This window comes from Triplophysa dalaica, chromosome 3, assembly GCF_015846415.1.
Source record: "Triplophysa dalaica isolate WHDGS20190420 chromosome 3, ASM1584641v1, whole genome shotgun sequence".
Classification (NCBI taxonomy): Eukaryota; Metazoa; Chordata; class Actinopteri; order Cypriniformes; family Nemacheilidae; genus Triplophysa; species Triplophysa dalaica.
In genome coordinates this window covers 10339145-10360836 of record NC_079544.1, presented here as the reverse complement: position 1 = coordinate 10360836, position 21692 = coordinate 10339145, and the positions used below count along the sequence as shown (strand labels likewise).

Below are 21692 nucleotides of genomic sequence, written 5' to 3'. Positions count from 1 at the left end.
GAAATAAAAAGTAACTACATAATAAAACACAATAAAAACATGAAAGCACAATCAAAAAGGTGATTTTTGAACGTTTTTAAAAATGGAATGATCTGTTTTTGCTAATAAACGCTTCACAATGGCATTTGTACCTGCCAACTTTTGTTTTTATTGTTTGAAAAAAAAAGTCTGAGTGACCATGAAAACTCATAAATTGAGATTAATAAACTTCACAGGAATTTGAGGGAGACTGCTTAAAGTCACCATGAAATCAAACGGGAAAATGTGCTTTACACAGTGTTGCACTGATTAATATTAATGATTTATCCATGTGTAACTGGATCTACTGGCAGGCCCAGAACCAGGTCGGTCTGGCATGGGAGTCGGGCGATCTAACGAAGACCGAAGCCACTAGCGTCTGGCGCTAGTGCGCCTCTTAAGGTTTCGGAGTTATGTTTTACAAACTGCACAGCCCTTCACAAGCTGGCCTCCGTTACACGTGCACACCATTACTTGAACTTGTAATCTTTAATTAAAAACATTAAGCTCCTCTGCCCCTCTCAACAACAACTCTTCACCCCATGACATCAGCAACAAAAAAGAGGTAGGACTAAACTGACTGTCCAATGGACATGCATTTTATCCCTTCTCTCCAGGACCAATTTACAACAAACCAAACAAAAAGGGAAAGGCAAAATAAAGCCCGGCCCTAATTTTTTTCAAATTTCAGAAGCCGTTCCACTCGGATAAACGTCACAATGTGGAAATGAAGTCAATCGCAACTTCTGTTTAATGGTGACTTTAAAAACCTCTTGTACACCTTATGAAAGATTTTTAAATAGAACTGATATTAGCACCATCTAGGGGTGAGATTACAAAGCCACTACGGCAGCTGACACAGAACTAAGATGTTGTCACGTTTAACTTCTTTGACGAAGGAGATAACATATTTACGAAACGCGCTCTGTAGAGCAGTTTGTACGTTTGGGGTGAAACAGCGTGGCGAATTCCATGTAAAGGGACCTACGGTGTATGTAGATAGAAATAACTCATTCTTAGGTAATGAAAACATTGCTTCATTATGTAAGGTCTTTATATACACCTCTGAACACATAGTTATGAAAAAACTACTGCATTTCTGTCGATAGATCTTCCAAACGTATAACACATTGTATTCTCCAAACAAATCACACACTTGGTCTTTAAATTCTTAACAGCCTTATTTGCAAACTTATCTGATCAGTCCACAACTGTTACATTACAACAGAGAAATATTGTTTGAAAACACAACACCACTTTGTTTGTGTTTTGCCATTGCTAGACTCCGACAACTGTGTAAACCGCCCACACATTCTAATTGTGGAGAAACAGGAAAAAATGATTTGAATATTCTCACATAGAAAGTTTTGCTATTTGAGTCTATAAGCAGAATTAGAAGGCCATGTTCTCATACAGACCCCCAGCCCTGTGTTGTCAAGCACACTCAATTCCATTTGGCAGTGAGTGATCAATATCTCCCTCCCCCTCTCTTTCCATACTGCACATTTATATCTCCCTCATTGGCATAAAGATATGGACGTTATAGCAACCCACAGCTCATTGGTTAGAAATGGTAGTTATTTTTAGAGCAGCTTAATGGAACAATAGTCATTCCACTCTCTCTCTTTCTCTCTCTCTCTCTATTTTTCTCTGTCCCTGCACACATTCTCTCTTTTAGGCACAAAGGTCATGGTGAAATGGATTAGATTTTGTTGTTTGATTTATGTCTGGTATTATTATGCCCCTCTCAGAATTCCCTTCCAAAGAAATGCTGATCTTCGCCACATATAATTTTTTTGTCATACACAGAGAATTGTCTACAAACAAGATATACTACAAATACTATAGTGTGATTTATCTCAATACCACTCTCTTTCTCATTAGAACACCTTATGGTTATTTTTTTCATAATACTGCTCCATCTAAATGTCTGTGGAGGTATAGTTGCCTGGGGCTTTGGGACCTTTGGGATTTAGCTCTCATTCTCAGGAATTTCTCTTTGTTGAACTAGTGTCTCTTTCTATTCACATGCACGAGAAAAAGAAACTACTGATTTTTTGATCCCCGCAGAAGGTATGTAAAGTGTCCTCTCTGTCTCCGACGTGGCCGATACAGTATATTTTTGTTGCTAAAATGAGTAGCAACGTGGACTGGAAATGCACCAGCTTTACAAGGGCGTTTTGTTGTCCCTCAACCAATGAAGCAACCATCTGTTTGGGCTTTAAGCTCTTTTGTATTAAAGCTGTAATAGTAAAAGGTCATTCTGGGAATGACATCAATAAACTTGTGAATTAATGCAAAACAAAAGGGGGAAGCGATACCTCTGTACTCGAGGTTACATCTGGCTCCACCTAATCTTCTTCAATGGAAACAAATCAATTAGTGCAACTGCAATTAGGTCCGATGTGAACAATGAAGAGCTAGATTTTATACAGCCATGTTTTAATGCATGAGCTTGTTTTAGGTGAATATCTATGCAGTGTACGTTCCGACCTGTTGTATAGTTTGAAATATTAAAGAGGAATTTTTGACATTAGTCTTGAAATGTTTCTAATCAAGCATCTGGAATTAAAGCTCTTGTTCTTTCGGGCAAAATAATCATAATTATTATAAAATAAACTATAAGAAATGTCAAATGAAATAATCCCTTGTAGTTGATATTTCCCCCTGACCGTGAAAGGTCATGGCAAATCATTCAATTATATGGCCAGTGGCCTGAAACCTTTTAATCCCCTCATAAAGAATCGCGTACTCAGAGCTCCCCCTGCTGTTTCATTAATATAACTACAAGTGTACCGTCCGCCCTCTGCTGTGTATATTTTGCATCTAACGTGTCATTGTAGACCAGGAAACAAATACCACACAACAGAGGATATTCAGATCATCTTGCTTAGATTTGTGTGCCATGATTACTTCTGTAAATGTATCCTCGCCACTCAAATAAAACAAATATAGGCTTTCTAAAAAATATGTAAGATCTTATATTTTTCAGCTCAAACTTTATTTTTTTACCTGCTTTATTTTTATCTTCTATGTAGATACTGTAGAGTTATTCATGTCACGAATTCTTGAGAGACTGTGTTGCATTATTCCAGGTTACACACTTCAGTCTTACTGTACCTGTGTTGTCGCACCTTATTTGATCAAAACGGGTTTGGGCAGATTTGGGACACTGTCCTTCAGTGCTATAAGGGATGTATTCCAGTGTCTGATATGTGCTCATGCATCCTCACCAGTAGTTACAATAGGTCTGTTTACTTACAGGCGCACACATAAGAGCTCTGCTATGCACAAGGGTGTATTATGAATCCATATATTTATTTAACGTCTTTGTAAAACTAGTAAAGTGAGAGAAGATTGTATGAGCATAAGGTTGGTCAAAGACAACAAGCTGCGTGTGTGAAGTGTATGGGTGCTTTTGAATGTGTATTAGGACCTTTCCCTGTGTGTAGGCTACATTTTTATATTTTTACAAATATACTGTAACATTTCAAACTGTTTTTAACAGAGTCCATGTTATTTAAAAAGGTATAAAGAATGCTTATCCTTAAGAGACAGTTTACTCAAAAATAAATATCTGTCTTTATTAACTTACCGGTGAGTTGTTCCAAATGTGTGTAATCCTTTTTGTAACCAGCTGTGTTTAAAAACAACACAAATCTGTGTGTGTGTGTGATCTGGGATTAATCACTGTGTGGGGACCCAATGTCCCCGCAAAGATAGTAATACCAGTAGATTTTGAACTTGTGGGGACATTCCTCAGGGAAAGAATATATCATAAGACTGATATAAAATCAATTGATGTGTATGAAATTTCCCCCAAAACCAGTGTGTGTGTGTTTGTTGTTCCATTTTTTTGTAATAGCATTTGTCAATGATTAATATAATCTGGCTTTTTTCGGGCCCAAGGGGGAGCTATTAACATATTAACATCTGTATCTTGTTTATTTGCCATGCCATAATTTCCCTCTAATCAAGACTTAATAAGGACAAGAAGATTGAGGAATTAGCTGTCTGATGAGCATTGTGCGACTCTTCCTGCTGATTACTGGAGTGAAACACTTCATTTAGCGTGACACACTAGCTTGACTACCTCAATGAACCATTCACCATGATGTCAGAGCATGTCTTTGAACATAAAAGCCCTCCCGCATGCACTTCACGCAACATCGCTGAGCTTTAAATTATGATCCAAGATAAATGTCCTCATCCTCATTAAAGATCTGGTGATTCTGCTCTCTGATGTGACACCGTGACTACTATCAGCTTTTCATAAGCAACACAGTGCTTTTAATAAGCACTTAATAAACTGTTTCAGTGCTATATTTGATCGAGTGTCTTGAAGTTGCACTCACTTATAAAATTGAATGAAATGAACGTCAAAAGATTGTTTCTGAATGATGTAGTTTACTTCAGAGACAGCTGGAGGCGCCCTACACCATTTCATCTAAAAACAGTCGGTGATGTAATCATCCCATCCAGGCCTAGTCTTCTCATATTTTTTATTATTTAAAATGTGTGTCCACAGACAATTACATCACCTGTACTCTTCAATGGTAGTACTTGATATTTACCATCGTAGTAATTAACTGCCACATATCTGGCATCTTCATCAAGTATCAACGTACTCAAAACAACACCGTGACGTTACCATTTGGTAACCAAGAAATATGTGTAAATTTCCTACCGTTAATAAAACTAATTTAAGGTGTGTCCATTTGTTACTGTATAATAACTGCATTATATGAATATGCTTAGATCAGACAAATTCACGTTGTGAATTATGAGGTTATGAATTACAGCATGGCTCAACTCCAATAAATAGTTTTTGTAGCTTTGATGTTGTTTGAGATGGGTGGAGTTGTGTTTGTTTGTTGTTTTATGGAATGTTAAAATTGCTACTTGAACCTGCAGAATAGAAAATAATGTAAGACTGGTTCATCTACTTAGCTTGCTTGCATAAACGTCCTCATTTTGGAATTAACACCTTAAAAAAGTGTGTTTTAGGTTGGGGTATGAGAGTTTTTACCTAAATTTTCCATACTGCACGATAATTGTTATTATAAGCATTTGACACATTAACTTATAGTATTGTACTGTGAAAACGAATATTTTTATTTATCATTATGTAATGATATTGAAACGAATGGGTACATAATAGTGACTTAAAAGAAGTTATAAAAACCACCCCCCAACACACTTTTGACATTTTCGTGATTCTTATCTTGAATGCCAGTAGGCTACATTACTTAGAGTCTTACATGACAGTCATAACAACAACGAGGGGGTTTTCAAGGTACATACAAAAAGAATAGACTTTGTGGCCAGTTTCAAGAAGGTGTGAAGTACACTGTCAATGTCTGTCAATGAATCACACTTCCTCTTCACAGTGACAAAATAAGATGACCTTACAAAGAAATTTGGCGAACAAAGATATAAATAACAAAAGATAAATTTCATATATGTTGGCGGCTGTAAATATATTCTGCTAAGCCGGAAGCAACCACTGCTACTATTGTTTTGAGTAGTAAAGATATCTTCATATACATAACAGAATGTCATTGCGAATCTTAAAGGTATGTGTAATATTTAGGAGGGTCTACTGACAGAAATGCACTATAATATACATAACTATGTCTTCAGAGGTGCATAAAGAGCTTACATAATGAAGCGTTATGTTTTATTACGTTAGAATGAGATATTTGTATCTACATACACCTCGGGTCCGCTTACATGGAATTCGTCATGTTGTTTCTACAGTAGCTCTAAACGGACAAACTACAGGTAGCTCTTCGTAACTACATGATCTCCATCGGCAAAGAAAAGAAAACAACATCTTAGTCCGCCGTAGTGCTTTGGAAGGGAGGCCATTGCCATTCGCAACCTCAAAACCGGATGCTGCTAAAATCTCCACATTGCTCCTTTAACCAGACATTGTATACAAAGGCTACAGTCTTTAATACTCTGCTCATTCATCATAGAGTTATGAATTATAAATTTATAAATGAAAGAAAAATATGAAGCTGTTGTCAGTTTCAGTTCAGTTCATTCAATAGTAGTTTATTCCACTTTTAGAATTTAAGAAGTCCAAAGAGGTCTTTACTGAAATGTAAGGTGAATTTTTATTTTCTGATACGACTAAACTGCCTTTTTTGATATCACCAAATGGCTAATAAAAAAATGTAAAACTGTCTATAAATATCTTAAAATAGTGTTACATTATGTGTCATTCGTTTACCTTCTTCTTTTATATTATGATATTTCTATGAAGTCAGATTTGTTTATAGGACTACAGAAATGCTACAGTTTGTTAATTGCTGTTAAACTTAACTGCAATAATCTAACATTATTCATCAAGCATAATATGCTTGTCTTCTCTATACAAGCATATCACCAGTTTTCTCTTTACACTGATTCGTTCTGTTTTCACATAGAACCAAAAAATCTGTCAGTCAAGTGAAATGTTACAGCAGCTTCTGCACACATAAAACCATCAATGCAGAACTACAAATAGTGCCCAAGCAACTCTACAGGAAGTTATGCATTTTCCTTTACACCACAATGATGCAGGGCCTTCCTTTCAGTTTCTTCATCATCTCTTTTCTCTGAAAGACAAAAAAAGCACAGACGAAAATATTTATATACCTTGATATAAAAAAATATTAAAAACTTTTATTCAGGTTGCATAGTTGTACTAAAAGTGAAGCTCAGCTTTGGGAAGAATTTATAGAGCTTGACTGAGTCGAGGACCAAGGTAATGGCTCTAAAATATTCCTAAACAAGAGGGTCAACAAATATTAACAGCTAAAATTATAGTAATAGACTGTTTTATGAGCTATTTGTTTTTCAATGCATTTTGTATAATCCATATTCCTTAAAATATTCTAGTTTGCTTTTTTGCCAGGTATTTTCGTCCAATGCATACCTTCATAGTGTAGCTTGTCTACTATGTACCATACACCTCAATTTTCATGGTTTACTGAAATCTGAGGTGGCTTTAAAAGCAAATAAATATATACTATAAATATATGGACCATTTTGCAAGGCGTAAACAACACAGGTCCGGAAGCACTTTCTGTTTCAGTTTTTACAGTACACTACTCAAATGTTTGAACAAAGTCCAACCAACAGAACATTTAAAAATAAGCCAAATGTTAAAATCTTTTAGACTTACTCTATATGTGTGGAAACAAACTAAAGTGCTCCTGGGAAGTGCTTATTGTTAACATCTTGCAAAAGTGTCTATATACACCTGTTACCTATATGTAACATACAGTACCTCACAGAAGTGAGTACACCCCTCACATTTTAGTAAATATTTTATTATATGTTTTATTGTGACAACACTGAAGAAATTATACTTTGCTCAAATGTAAAGTAGTAAGTGTACAGCTTGTATAACAGTGTAAATTTGCTGTTGCCTCAAAATAAATGCCATTAATGTCTAAACTGCTGGCAACAAAAGTGAGTACACCCCTAAGTGAGAATGTCCAAATTGGGCCAAATTAAGCATTTTCCGTCCCAAGTGTATCTTGCCTACAGTCACGCATGGTGGTGGGAGTGTCATGGTCTGAGGCTGCATGAGTGCTGCCGGCACTGGGGAACTACAGTTCATTGAGGGGACCATGAATGCCAACATGTACTGTGACATTCCGAAGGAGAGCGTGATCCACTCCCTCCAGAGACTGGGCCGCAGGGCGGTATTCCAACATGATTAAAGACCCCAAAAGAAGCTGAGGATAAAGGTGATGAACTGGCCAAACATATTTCCAGACCTAAACCCTATTAAGTATCTGTGGGGCATCCTTAAACGGAAGGTGTAGGATGCCCCACAAGGTCTCTAACATCCACCAGACATTTTCACTTAGGCGTGTACTCATTTCTGTTCCCAGTGGTTTAGACATTAATGGCTATGTGTTGAGTTATTTTAAGGGGAAAGCTAATTTACGCTGTAACCCCAGCCTCTATATCCCTTCATAACTACGATATTGGGGAAACGTTAAACTTTCTGACTTAGTCAAGAGTAGAAGCAAAATGATTTTCAAAATCCTGATACACACCACACATGTCGTGCTGATTTGTGAGACAGTCATGTGACCAATGGATATCAATTACACCTTAACAATAAGTTACTGTGCTTCTGTCAGCCTGTCGTGCATACGTGCTCTCTGTTGCATAGCACAGAGGAAGAAGTGAGTTTATCCTGTGTGTGTGAAAAAATATAATATAAATTTATGCAAGTGAGCTAAAAAGTATAGACGGTTACAAAGCAACAACAAACATCCGATACTGCGCATGCACGCTTTTGTAGCCCAAACTTAACTTCCGGTACACATCTGCAAAGAAAAGAGTCCCTGCAGACAAGCAAAATAAATAACAAGTAATTTACCATAGCTAGTAAGTTAAAAGTATGTCTGGCCAGTATTATTCTGGGTTACCACTAGAAGAACAGTTACTTGGCCAAACTTCAATGTGTCAAAGTTACACGACTCCTTCAACAAATAGTTTTGTCATGGTTTCACCTCTCCTTGTCAGGTATTTCTTGGTTTAGAGGTGGAATCATACAGAATCCTCTGTTTCTTGTGGGGAGAGATGGTTTTGACACTCTTGGCCTTCCATACTCTCCCCGAGTCGCGTCATCGTTTTCCTACCCTCCTGTTTCATAGTTAGTGTTAATTACCTTCCCCTATAAAGAGCCCTCTTGTTTCTTTGTCTCGTCGCTCGTGCATTGAATGTGAATGTGATTGTCTTTACTTCACGTTGTTTGAATGTCTTTCGTATGCTATATGCTGTTCCTGTTTCCTGTTCCTGTTCCGTGTCAAAGTAAGTGTAGTTTAGTCAGTGTTAGTGTTTTGTATCAAGTGTTTGTTTTATCAGTTTAGTTAGTTAGTGTCCTTGTTCGTTGTATAAAGTTATATATATCCCTGTCCTGTTTTTCCCCCACGTGGGTTTTGTTTTGCCTGTTTTGTAGTGTCTTGTTATTTGTAATAAATATATCCTGTCAAGTCTTCATCCGTCTTGCCTCTGCCTGCACTTGGGTTCCCACGCCATGTCTCACATGAGAGTTCATAACAGAATGCACGAGCCCGATCCGAACCCAGCAGGCAGCATGGACGGTAAGGGGTCAGTTCCACGGTCTCTTCAGGCCCACTTAATGCTTGGACTCCGCCAGGGGAGTGTCGGTGACCGGGAGTTCGCCAAGCTATTCTCGACGGCGGCGGTGATGACCGAGTTTGGAGAGGAAGAGTTGAAAACAATTTTCAACTGCTGCCTCACTCGGCCCCTCACGCCGTCAGAGAAAAGGCTGCTGGCTCCCCTGGGGTTTGCGGACATGGTCAGGTTCGTGAGCAACCGGAGTGATCCCGGAGGCGAGGTTCCACTTGGGACTTCCACCTCGCGGTCGAGCGCTCCGAAGGATCTCGTCCTGGCCACCGCAGCCCTGGGGGACTCAGTACCCGCTGGCTTGAGCTCCATGGTCGCCGATTCCTCTGGTGGGGCCCAAGATGAACGGGGGAGGAGAGACTCGGGGACGCTGCCAGTAGACTCCTCTGTCCCAGAAAACCCTCTGTCCTCCTCGGGCCCAGCCAAGGGTCCGATTTTCCGGAGGAGGAGCCAGGGTGGAGGAGCGTCCAGTCTGGTGCAGCAACCGATCCCCAGTCCGGAGCTGCCCAGTCCGGAGCTGCCCAGTCCGGAGCTGCCCAGTCCGGAGCTGCCCAGTCCGGAGCTGCCCAGTCCGGAGCTGCCCAGTCCGGAGCTGCCCAGTCCGGAGCTGCCCAGTCCGGAGCTGCCCAGTCCGGAGCTGCCCAGTCCGGAGCTGCCCAGTCCGGAGCTGCCCAGTCCGGAGCTGCCCAGTCCGGAGCTGCCCAGTCCGGAGCTGCCCAGTCCGGAGCTGCCCAGTCCGGAGCTGCCCAGTCCGGAGCTGCCCAGTCCGGAGCTGCCCAGTCCGGAGCTGCCCAGTCCGGAGCTGCCCAGTCCGGAGCTGCCCAGTCCGGAGCTGCCCAGTCCGGAGCTGCCCAGTCCGGAGCTGCCCAGTCCGGAGCTGCCCAGTCCGGAGCTGCCCAGTCCGGAGCTGCCCAGTCCGGAGCTGCCCAGTCCGGAGCTGCCCAGTCCGGAGCTGCCCAGTCCGGAGCTGCCCAGTCCGGAGCTGCCCAGTCCGGAGCTGCCCAGTCCGGAGCTGCCCAGTCCGGAGCTGCCCAGTCCGGAGCTGCCCAGTCCGGAGCTACCCAGTCCGGAGCTACCCAGTCCGGAGCTACCCAGTCCGGAGCTACCCAGTCCGGTGCTACCCAGTCCGGTGCTACCCAGTCCGGTGCCCCCGAGGCCGGAGCTTTCCAGCTCAGATGTCCCGATTCCTGAGCTATCCAGCCCCAAATATTTTTTGGGGGGGCGCCGTGGGAAGGTGAAGGTCCGAGCGGCCGTTCCGGCCGCGGATTCCTTCCAGGAGCCGGAACCCAGCCCGTTCCAGCCGCCGGAACCAAGCCCGTTCCAGCCGCCGGAACCAAGCCCGTTCCAGCCGCCGGAACCAAGCCCGTTCCAGCCGCCGGAACCAAGCCCGTTCCAGCCGCCGGAACCAAGCCCGTTCCAGCCGCCGGAACCAAGCCCGGCTGCCCAGCCGCCGTCACAGAGCGCTGCCCAGCCGCCGTCACAGAGCGCTGCCCAGCCGCCGTCACAGAGCGCTGCCCAGCCGCCGTCACAGAGCGCTGCCCAGCCGCCGTCACAGAGCGCTGCCCAGCCGCCGTCACAGAGCGCTGCCCAGCCGCCGTCACAGAGCGCTGCCCAGCCGCCGTCACAGAGCGCTGCCCAGCCGCCGTCACAGAGCGCTGCCCAGCCGCCGTCACAGAGCGCTGCCCAGCCGCCGTCACAGAGCGCTGCCCAGCCGCCGTCACAGAGCGCTGCCCAGCCGCCGTCACAGAGCGCTGCCCAGCCGCCGTCACAGAGCGCTGCCCAGCCGCCGTCACAGAGCGCTGCCCAGCCGCCGTCACAGAGCGCTGCCCAGCCGCCGTCACAGAGCGCTGCCCAGCCGCCGTCACAGAGCGCTGCCCAGCCGCCGTCACAGAGCGCTGCCCAGCCGCCGTCACAGAGCGCTGCCCAGCCGCCGTCACAGAGCGCTGCCCAGCCGCCGTCACAGAGCGCTGCCCAGCCGCCGTCACAGAGCGCTGCCCAGCCGCCGTCACAGAGCGCTGCCCAGCCGCCGTCACAGAGCGCTGCCCAGCCGCCGTCACAGAGCGCTGCCCAGCCGCCGTCACAGAGCGCTGCCCAGCCGCCGTCACAGAGCGCTGCCCAGCCGCCGTCACAGAGCGCTGCCCAGCCGCCGTCACAGAGCGCTGCCCAGCCGCCGTCACAGAGCGCTGCCCAGCCGCCGTCACAGAGCGCTGCCCAGCCGCCGTCACAGAGCGCTGCCCAGCCGCCGTCACAGAGCGCTGCCCAGCCGCCGTCACAGAGCGCTGCCCAGCCGCCGTCACAGAGCGCTGCCCAGCCGCCGTCACAGAGCGCTGCCCAGCCGCCGTCACAGAGCGCTGCCCAGCCGCCGTCACAGAGCGCTGCCCAGCCGCCGTCACAGAGCGCTGCCCAGCCGCCGTCACAGAGCGCTGCCCAGCCGCCGTCACAGAGCGCTGCCCAGCCGCCGTCACAGAGCGCTGCCCAGCCGCCGTCACAGAGCGCTGCCCAGCCGCCGTCACAGAGCGCTGCCCAGCCGCCGTCACAGAGCGCTGCCCAGCCGCCGTCACAGAGCGCTGCCCAGCCGCCGTCACAGAGCGCTGCCCAGCCGCCGTCACAGAGCGCTGCCCAGCCGCCGTCACAGAGCGCTGCCCAGCCGCCGTCACAGAGCGCTGCCCAGCCGCCGTCACAGAGCGCTGCCCAGCCGCCGTCACAGAGCGCTGCCCAGCCGCCGTCACAGAGCGCTGCCCAGCCGCCGTCACAGAGCGCTGCCCAGCCGCCGTCACAGAGCGCTGCCCAGCCGCCGTCACAGAGCGCTGCCCAGCCGCCGTCACAGAGCGCTGCCCAGCCGCCGTCACAGAGCGCTGCCCAGCCGCCGTCACAGAGCGCTGCCCAGCCGCCGTCACAGAGCGCTGCCCAGCCGCCGTCACAGAGCGCTGCCCAGCCGCCGTCACAGAGCGCTGCCCAGCCGCCGTCACAGAGCGCTGCCCAGCCGCCGTCACAGAGCGCTGCCCAGCCGCCGTCACAGAGCGCTGCCCAGCCGCCGTCACAGAGCGCTGCCCAGCCGCCGTCACAGAGCGCTGCCCAGCCGCCGTCACAGAGCGCTGCCCAGCCGCCGTCACAGAGCGCTGCCCAGCCGCCGTCACAGAGCGCTGCCCAGCCGCCGTCACAGAGCGCTGCCCAGCCGCCGTCACAGAGCGCTGCCCAGCCGCCGTCACAGAGCGCTGCCCAGCCGCCGTCACAGAGCGCTGCCCAGCCGCCGTCACAGAGCGCTGCCCAGCCGCCGTCACAGAGCGCTGCCCAGCCGCCGTCACAGAGCGCTGCCCAGCCGCCGTCACAGAGCGCTGCCCAGCCGCCGTCACAGAGCGCTGCCCAGCCGCCGTCACAGAGCGCTGCCCAGCCGCCGTCACAGAGCGCTGCCCAGCCGCCGTCACAGAGCGCTGCCCAGCCGCCGTCACAGAGCGCTGCCCAGCCGCCGTCACAGAGCGCTGCCCAGCCGCCGTCACAGAGCGCTGCCCAGCCGCCGTCACAGAGCGCTGCCCAGCCGCCGTCACAGAGCGCTGCCCAGCCGCCGTCACAGAGCGCTGCCCAGCCGCCGTCACAGAGCGCTGCCCAGCCGCCGTCACAGAGCGCTGCCCAGCCGCCGTCACAGAGCACAGAGCCTGTCAGGCCGATCTTCAGACCCTGGTCCAGCCCGGCATTCCAGCCGTGGTCCAGCCCTACAGTCCTGCAGGGGACTAGGACGGTTCCCCCCAGGACTACCCCTGTCAAGCCTCCTGGGGCTCCGCGCCCTGGCGCGTCCCCAAGGGCTGGAACTTTCCCACCCAGCCCTCCCCCTTTTGGACTTCCCATGTCTTCTTGTTTGCCCCCACCCCCCCTCCCTTGTCTACTATTTTTATTGTCACACCCTAGTCCAATCATTGTCATGTCCTGTATCCCCCTTATCATGTTGACCCTGTCTGTCTGGTTCTTGTCTTTGTCCCAGTCTGCCTTGTCTTGTTCGTGCCTTTGAGGAGCATCAGGTTGCTGCTCCTTAAGGCGGGGGTTCTGTCATGGTTTCACCTCTCCTTGTCAGGTATTTCTTGGTTTAGAGGTGGAATCATACAGAATCCTCTGTTTCTTGTGGGGAGAGATGGTTTTGACACTCTTGGCCTTCCATACTCTCCCCGAGTCGCGTCATCGTTTTCCTACCCTCCTGTTTCATAGTTAGTGTTAATTACCTTCCCCTATAAAGAGCCCTCTTGTTTCTTTGTCTCGTCGCTCGTGCATTGAATGTGAATGTGATTGTCTTTACTTCACGTTGTTTGAATGTCTTTCGTATGCTATATGCTGTTCCTGTTTCCTGTTCCTGTTCCTGTTCCGTGTCAAAGTAAGTGTAGTTTAGTCAGTGTTAGTGTTTTGTATCAAGTGTTTGTTTTATCAGTTTAGTTAGTTAGTGTCCTTGTTCGTTGTATAAAGTTATATATATCCCTGTCCTGTTTTTCCCCCACGTGGGTTTTGTTTTGCCTGTTTTGTAGTGTCTTGTTATTTGTAATAAATATATCCTGTCAAGTCTTCATCCGTCTTGCCTCTGCCTGCACTTGGGTTCCCACGCCATGTCTCACATGAGAGTTCATAACAAGTTTATTTAAAGAACCAATATGCAATTAAATTCAACCAATTGTTTATTTAATACAATTATTATTCAACAAAATATTAATATCAATTAATATTAATATCAATTAAATAGTTATATTATTAGCCACTAGCCAGACTGATGAACTAACACAGAACGGAAGTTAAATTCGGGCCAGGTGTGAGCATCTGATAAAACCGTCTATATAATGAGTGCTTGCTTTATGTTATACTTTTAAAGAGGAGGCTTGTTCAAATGGAGTGAACAGACTTATCACTAAACTGAACAACTGGCTAATCTACACTGAATTCAGTTTTGTCTGGTTTTGTATTGACAGTATTGATCGGATTTACTGATGGTTAAAAGATGGCTTGCAACACACTTGACCTAGTTAAGTGCATTTTCTTAAATGTGGAATTATGACTCACAGCTTCGAATGAACCAAACCTGTATTAAAAAGTATGCTTTCTATCGTAAGGAAACCCTAGATTGTGTATCAATAATGCATTGTGCAATTTAGCAATAATGTATTTCTATGCTACTCCATAAATGTTTTATAAAACAATACCGTGTCTTCTGGTCTCCACCCCTTTACTTTGGATTACATTGCTTACGGTATTGTATGCTTTAAGTGGCACATGGTCTCATTTCAAAATGAGTAATATGCAGGCAGACCCAGGTGTTCCCTTGAGAGTCCCGAAATAGATGGATCTATACACAATACTGCAGTTAGTCCTAGATCAGAAGGAATTGGGTTACTCTATTACTCTAACCCTTGCAGCGTTCAACTGTACACTAATATTAACCCCACTATGAGAACATGGCCCATTTTTTATTAAAGTATTACACATTAAGCATGTGTAGTTATTGTTAACAATCATGATGATGTGGAGATGAAAAACACAGGTCTGGCAAAACGTAAAGATTTGCTCACCCAGAAAAACCGGGTGGGCTCTTGCCACAATGCAATATTTAATCAACTAATGTAAGAAATCCAACACCTCCTTTACGCAGAGCATCCTAAGCCATACACCGCATTGAGCTCAAGTGGGATGGGAACTCCACTTAAATGAACAAAGAGAATACGATCTTCTGCAAAGTTACCCATGGCAGATTAAAATGTATCCTGCTGTGGGGGCTCTACTGGAATGCTGCCCTGACCACCCTGTCGCTCAGGGGCTGAGTTGGTCTGAAGTTGTCTCCCAGCATCCCATCATTCCCTTCAAGAAGCTCTGCTCCTTTAACATGAGACCGGAGTCGACGGAACTCTTCAATCTGGGGCAGAAAATTTCTTTGGGTTAGATGATACAGGGCTACTTTTTACTTGCTTCAGATGCACAGACTGTCATTTTGATATGATGTTATTATTTCTTCATAATCCAATGTTTCAAGTCACAACATCAACAGGCTCCTATCAGAACACTGAAAAGTACAAAATGGTGATAACGCTTCTTTTCTTAAACAATGTTTTGAAGTAGGTCTCTTTTTTCCCATGTATGCTATTCCAGGTTTCAGAATTGACACAAATGCACCATAAAAGTAAAAAATGTTACATTATCATAATACATTCTTTGTGCTACTCGGAAGAGGGTTAAACAGATCTGGGAAAGTATTGGGTAAACTATTATTTTAATGTAAACTTATACAGTCATACAGTAAACATTAAAATACCTGCATCTGAGAGATGGTTAGTGGGTAACGGTAGAGAATCCAGGTGACCTTCTCACTACAGGGTGGTGTGGTCAAAGAGCCCTCATACACCCAGTAATCTCTTAAGAGAGGGTCTAATTAAATCAACAAACCAATGAAGGCAATCAGAGAAGCATCGACACCTTTATTTACATAGTGTATCACATGATGAAGCCATCAGAAAAGATCAGAAATCATAGTATATGCAAAAAAGAAACAAAAACTAATATGGCATATCATGAATTTGAAAAACTAACGTTAACTTGGAACTTACCAGGTAGTAATGTGTTAGGGTTAAAACATGGAATGATTTTTGTCTTTCCCTGTACAAAGAAAAAAGATTTTAGGTCAGATAACTACAAGTTTACATGTCATATTCTAATCTCTAGTGCTCACTTTATACTGCAGGTCCTGGAGGACATCTGTAATGGCCTTCAGTCCAAGATGTTCCTTTCCAACCTGCACAGATGGCATCACATCTACAGTGTCAGGTGAGCATGACGCAGACAACACTTCAATTTATATACATAATACAAGTTTTAGAGGTATTTATAACACTTCCATGTATAAAAATGTGCCTAAACTGTGACTGGGATGGTACTATCTAAAAAGGTTCATATATGTACCATTAAGGTACAAATATGTATACATTTGGTAAAAATATGTACCTTTGAGGTACTTTTATGCACTATTTAGTTGCAAAGGTGTACTTTTTGAAAGGGGGACAGATTGGGTACATTTCTGTACCTTTTTTTCTGGCAGTGTACAAAATCTTTGAAATGAAGCTATCCACATTTGCTGATGGCATATTTATTTATACAGTACTGCTGAGTATTGTCATTTCTGATGAAAAGTCAAAAGTGATACCTGCACAAACAGTGCAATGATGAGAATGCCATTTTTCTTGCCCATGGCGTCCTCCACGCTGTTGAATAATGTGGCGTTCCAGTGGATGAGATGAAGCTGTGAGAGATATTTATTGCTTAACTTGAGGGATCTGCATTATATCAACCCTGAATATTTGTAGAATCTAAATGCAGATTTATGATTGTGAAAATATTTAATTAACATTCCGACTGTTACTATCTCTGGTTTTACATATACACAAAGGCCTTTGGGCCTTACATTGCATTATACTATATATTACAGTATGTGCAATCCCTGGGATCAAACCCATGATCTTAGCGTTGCTAGCGCCATGCTCTAACCACTGAGCTACAGGAAAGAATATAACTGTTGCAACAACTTCAGGATCCACTGCGTCATGGTAACAGTTTGACAAACATGGTAACATGTAGACAACAGGCCCTTATGATTCTCCTTGTGTACAGAAGACAAGTACAAGTCAAGGTGGGAGAGCAGGTGCCAGGGACAATAGATCACTTCATGAAGCATGTGGTATTGTTGGGATTGTAGCTGAAAAAACGTTTTCTCCTTATCCAGTAGCATTTGATGCGTCTGTATCATATATTTAATTTTTTTTTTTTGTCAGGACTACCATTGAACAAACATACAAGAAGATGCACAGAATTGGCAGAGACATTTACCTCCATAGGAAAAGCTTTGAAGTTGACGGTATGTTCGGAACCCCTCTGGTTCTCCCTTCCCCAGTGGAAGCGCACCTCATTCAGTTCATACTCATGGTCGCTGGGAAGAGGGCCACCGGTCACAACTGATACAATAATACAAGATACAGGAACAAGCTCAGAATGAAGATCAAAAGGATCATCCTCTGATGGCATTTTATTCAGTCAAAGATAGGATTCATGTTTTAATATTCATTTCATACCTGATTTAGACTTGAGCATAATCCTCACAGTGTGACCATCATTGATAACCTCACAGTCCCTGCAAACCACATAGTTGGGGTTAAGCCCCACCTCCAGGAGCCGGGGATCATAGCATGCCTCCCTGGAGTTGAGATTTATGGGGGACTGGTACTCTCCATTTGCTTCAGGAAACAGAAGACCCCACTCAACACCTGGAATCATTCACAAGACAACACGTGGAGATTCAATCAACTGTTCAATGGTGTTAGCTTTTTGTGGTTATCAAAAAAATACTTATCTTGCTGTTGATTGTATGCTGCTAACTTTGTCCTTGTTCATGACCTACTAAAATACAGTTTACAGCTAATCCTTGGTGGAGTGTTACCTTGAAACAAACTTTTGCAACATGATAGTTTGTGTCAATCCAACTGTGGTTCCTTGTGAATGTATCCGTGGAACGATACCGTTGCTGTGGATGTTAGACAGTGAACTATTTTTCCTAAACTGGAACTAAATAAAGGCCGTCAGACCTCCAGTGTCTAAAAATCATTAGTGAGGCGTCCAGCAGGAATACCAGACACAGGGGGATACAGGATGTGCTCATTTTTTACTCGGCTGCTCTTCTTTTTAATGTGTTGAAATCTTCACTTACTTCTCACTTTTTTTAATCGTGATTGTTCAGTTGCTCTAATACTGTAAATAATTTTTTCACTTACCAACTTCTAACAGTATTAAATATACCACGTGGTGCAATTATTACACACTTTTATTATGGTTTTATGTATTAATATTAATGTACAACTGAGACTTTTTACATATGAATTTCCAAGAGATCAACCTTGGCACATCTTGGAATTCTCTGCCCTCAGAACAGGAACGGAAACGAAGTCTCTTAACACTTTTGTGATTCATTAAAATAATATAAAGGGATTTGTCTAACGAGCTGTTTAAACAATACATTGTCACATGGAATGATAAGGTTATTCACTGATTCTTATTCTTTCTTTACTTATTTCACATTATGTGATGTTTTTTTCTTAACGTTGTGTACATTTTGGGACTTTATGGGCAAAAACACAAATTCAACTGGAACGCAAAAACTTTGATTATCTCAAAACTGCTCAGAATGCTGATAAAACCTTATAATGCCAAGGCCTCAATATATTGTGCAAAAAAGCTGCATTAAATAAATTGACATATTTTGTATAGTAAAATGCAAACATTGTTTCATCATATTAGATGAACAGCATTGCTTAGTTTAAAACAAGACTTTACAAGTTATAAATCAAAACTATATCCTGTAGCTCAGTGGTTAGAGGATTGTGTTAAAAACGTTGTGTGGTCGATCCCAGGGGATTGCATATACCTAAGGATAAATGTATAGGATATTAAAATCTATGTCGCTTTGTATAAAAGCGTCTGCCAAATGCAAATGTAAATATGCTTTAAATTTTAGTCAGTGATACACTATGTCTAACGTTTCCTTGAAACTGCAGTTTGCATGAATATATAACTCATCTTTTACATAAGATAAAACTCTAATACTGATGTTTTTTTGCCAAAGAAACAGTATGCCAAAGAAACCCATTGCAAGTTGTCAATTAACAGTTTTCGCAAACTGCAACAGGGATGTTTAAAGAGTAATTCTTTATTATGGGTGTGACAATAGAGTTTCATGTTTCACAAAGTTAGGAATTAGTCAGTGATTATCCCACTGCAGTCTTACCTTCTTCATAGCCCCATTCCAGCTCATCTTTACCGGGATAGTAATCAGACTCTTCAATAACATTATCAGCCATGGCAACACTATTCTTCAGTTATCACAAGAACCACCGCTTTCCCCGAGAAGATGTAAAAAACTTATTTTTTTAGTTCTGTACGGCCACGTTTTCAGGGTGAATTCTTCCTCTTCATTTGCTCACTTTCCATCCAACAAACATGAACAAAGTGGCGTATAACAATTCTGTAGAAGTGATTGAAGTTCAAAGGCAATGTCAGAAACAAAACTCCTAGGGAAGATTGCAGTCAAGAGATCAAGTCCTCATTCCATTGATAATGATGAGTGTGCCCGATCCCCTTTCCTGCCTCCAGTTCTCTTCCAGGATAGTGGTCCTCCCTGAACAAACTCCAGAGCTTACCAAAAGAAACTTCAAAAAAACGTTCTCTCTTAGCTGCTACAGCCCACACTGTGCCCCCGCAAGCCACAAGCCATGTGATTGGCTGAGTGTGATGACTCTTAAGTCTCAGATGTAGCACCATAGAAACAGCTCAGCAGTATGCCTGGTTTGCAGTCAGGCCACGGGAAGCACAGTACACACTGGAAGGAATGCAGCAGTGATGTTGCTTTTGGAGAGTTCCCTCCCACAATGGAGGAAATGGGTGTGGTTAGAAAAATATTGGTCAGGGGAAGGGGAAAAGGAGGAGAAACTTAGAGGTCTGGCAGAATTATTGTTCGTTTTTCATATTACTGATGGTGTTTTCAAGGTGAAGATGAGCAGGGCCCAGGCAGCGCTTTCCTCTGATAGATGGATGTGTTATTTTCTGTAGTGGAGGAGCGTGTAAATCTTCAGCTAACCAACTGCTTTTTAAGATCAGACATTTTAAGAGACCTTGTTGTTTGTGAGCACTTATCTTACAATTTCTTCCTTTTTAACAATGTTTTCTCAAAATATTTTATCAGCCATTTCCAACAAAGAGCAGCAGCATCTTTTAATACCCGGAACTGCAGTAGATATATTAAAGGGATAGTTCATCCATACTGAAAACTTTAAGTTTGACCATTATTTACCCCTCTGGAACACAAAAAATATTTATAGTTTATAGTGACTATTATTGTTAAGTTCCTAAAATAGAAAAAGAAGTCCAGATGACTTCCTGATGATGTTTTGTAAACTCATAGATTTGTGTGAACCCAGATCACTAAACAAACATTCTTTTCATAGAATTGAAAATGAACAACTGGTTGATCTGGTTCAAACATCAGACCGAACTATTCATGCATGTATTTTAATGATTTCTTAAACTGACTGACTCACTGTCACAACAGTTCTTGAGCTAACAGCTCACTGAAAGTGACGATCATTGTAAATAACAAGTTACATTTATGTCTGTCTGTTCTACACACAACATGTTCCTATGACTTTAGAAAACCTGTTTGTGGATTCTTTAAATAGCCTATCTCTTTTATGTTTCATATAAGACATACGCTTAATGGTATCATCTTGTCATATCGTCAGTCTGAAATCATGAGAGGGAAAGTGAATAATAAAAGTAGTTTTGTCCTGTTCAAAGGGATAGTTCACCAACAAAATGATTACCTCATTACCTCACCCTCACGTCAATTCAAACCTGTATGACTTTCTTTCTTCTGCAGAACACACAAAAAGATATTTTGAAGAATGCTGAATTCCGTTGGAAAGAAACCCTATTTCTTAAAGTATCTTATTTTTTTAACACAGAAGAAAGAGTCCCTGGTCGGGACCCACTTGGGGGTGCACAGGGGCATGAGGTGGGTGATGGAAAGTCATTTGGCTTTTGAATGACACAAAAAACTGTTTAGTCCAGTTTATGACTGACAATAACAATAGCTTTGATATTTTACTCTTAAATAGTTTGGTATTGCAGCTTAAATTTATTCTATTTGGGAATATAAAAACTTTTCTACTTATAGAGGATGAATGTGTATTTTCTCCCCATATTTCCATTTTAAAATATTTTGGTGGCTATCAAAATAGATTATACCTGTCTCGGTGGGTCCTGGAATGAAAAAGTTGTGGAATCACTGGTGTAGATTGCCCCATTCATTTTTTTAACAATTGGTTGTGGTGAACAATACACCTCGTTGTCTTCAATTTTACACAAAGACATTATATCGAACCTAATTTTCTAAAATTAAAGGGTGCACATTACACAAAAGTCCAACCACTAACTAATTACTTTGAAGTAGGTCATTTAACTCCCTAAAGCTTCAGGACTAAAATGACTAAAATGGGGTTGACATGTAACCTCAGGATGTAAAACCTATATTTGATCGTGTATCTAAAAATTACTGAGATTAGCAATGGTCAAACGTTTTTTCATGATGGTGTGACTGTTGAAAATAGTAAATCCAAATAATTATTTCAGTGAATGACAGTGATTAGGGTAGTTCAGGTACTCAGTTAAAGATAACAGCACTGCCCTCTAGAGGACCTCACAAGATATGACAAACACTGTTGTCTTGGGCCCCCTGATAAAAGGGATCCACCAAATATTACCCATAAAAAGTTTGGCCTGACATCTAGGGTGTTGGTGACATAAATTTTTCTAGGGTGATGATGGAAGCATAATTATTGTAAGATTTTATACAATTAAGCAACAGACTAATCAATATTAAAAGAAATAAATGAGTGTACCCACAAAGTGGTCCACACAGGTTTAAATTATCACTGTGCCAGAAAGCAAACACC

The 21692-nt window shown here is 43.5% G+C and overlaps 1 protein-coding gene across 1 annotated transcript; it reads right to left on the bottom strand.

Annotated features, from left to right (window-relative positions):
• Window positions 1–14890: 14890 nt before the first annotated feature.
• Window positions 14891–19547, bottom strand: ca8 (carbonic anhydrase VIII). Its single transcript, XM_056744395.1, has 8 exons — window positions 18971–19547; window positions 17265–17456; window positions 17023–17147; window positions 16343–16438; window positions 15872–15934; window positions 15750–15798; window positions 15458–15570; window positions 14891–15061 (listed from the first exon to the last, which is right to left on the bottom strand). Exons 1-8 carry the CDS (start codon window positions 19041–19043, stop codon window positions 14927–14929), a joined length of 846 nt encoding a protein of 281 aa, XP_056600373.1. The 5' UTR covers window positions 19044–19547; the 3' UTR covers window positions 14891–14926.
• Window positions 19548–21692: the final 2145 nt, after the last annotated feature.

Bases quoted from the DNA above. Each gene is read 5' to 3' on its own strand.
- ca8 (XM_056744395.1), bottom strand. From the start codon at position 19,043: ATGGCTGATAATGTTATTGAAGAGTCTGATTACTATCCCGGTAAAGAT. The intron at 17,148-17,264 runs GTATGAAATGAA...TTATTGTATCAG, and splicing joins TATGCTCAAGTCTAAATCAG to TTGTGACCGGTGGCCCTCTT. The intron at 15,935-16,342 runs GTATCACTTTTG...CCATCTGTGCAG, and splicing joins TCATTGCACTGTTTGTGCAG to GTTGGAAAGGAACATCTTGG.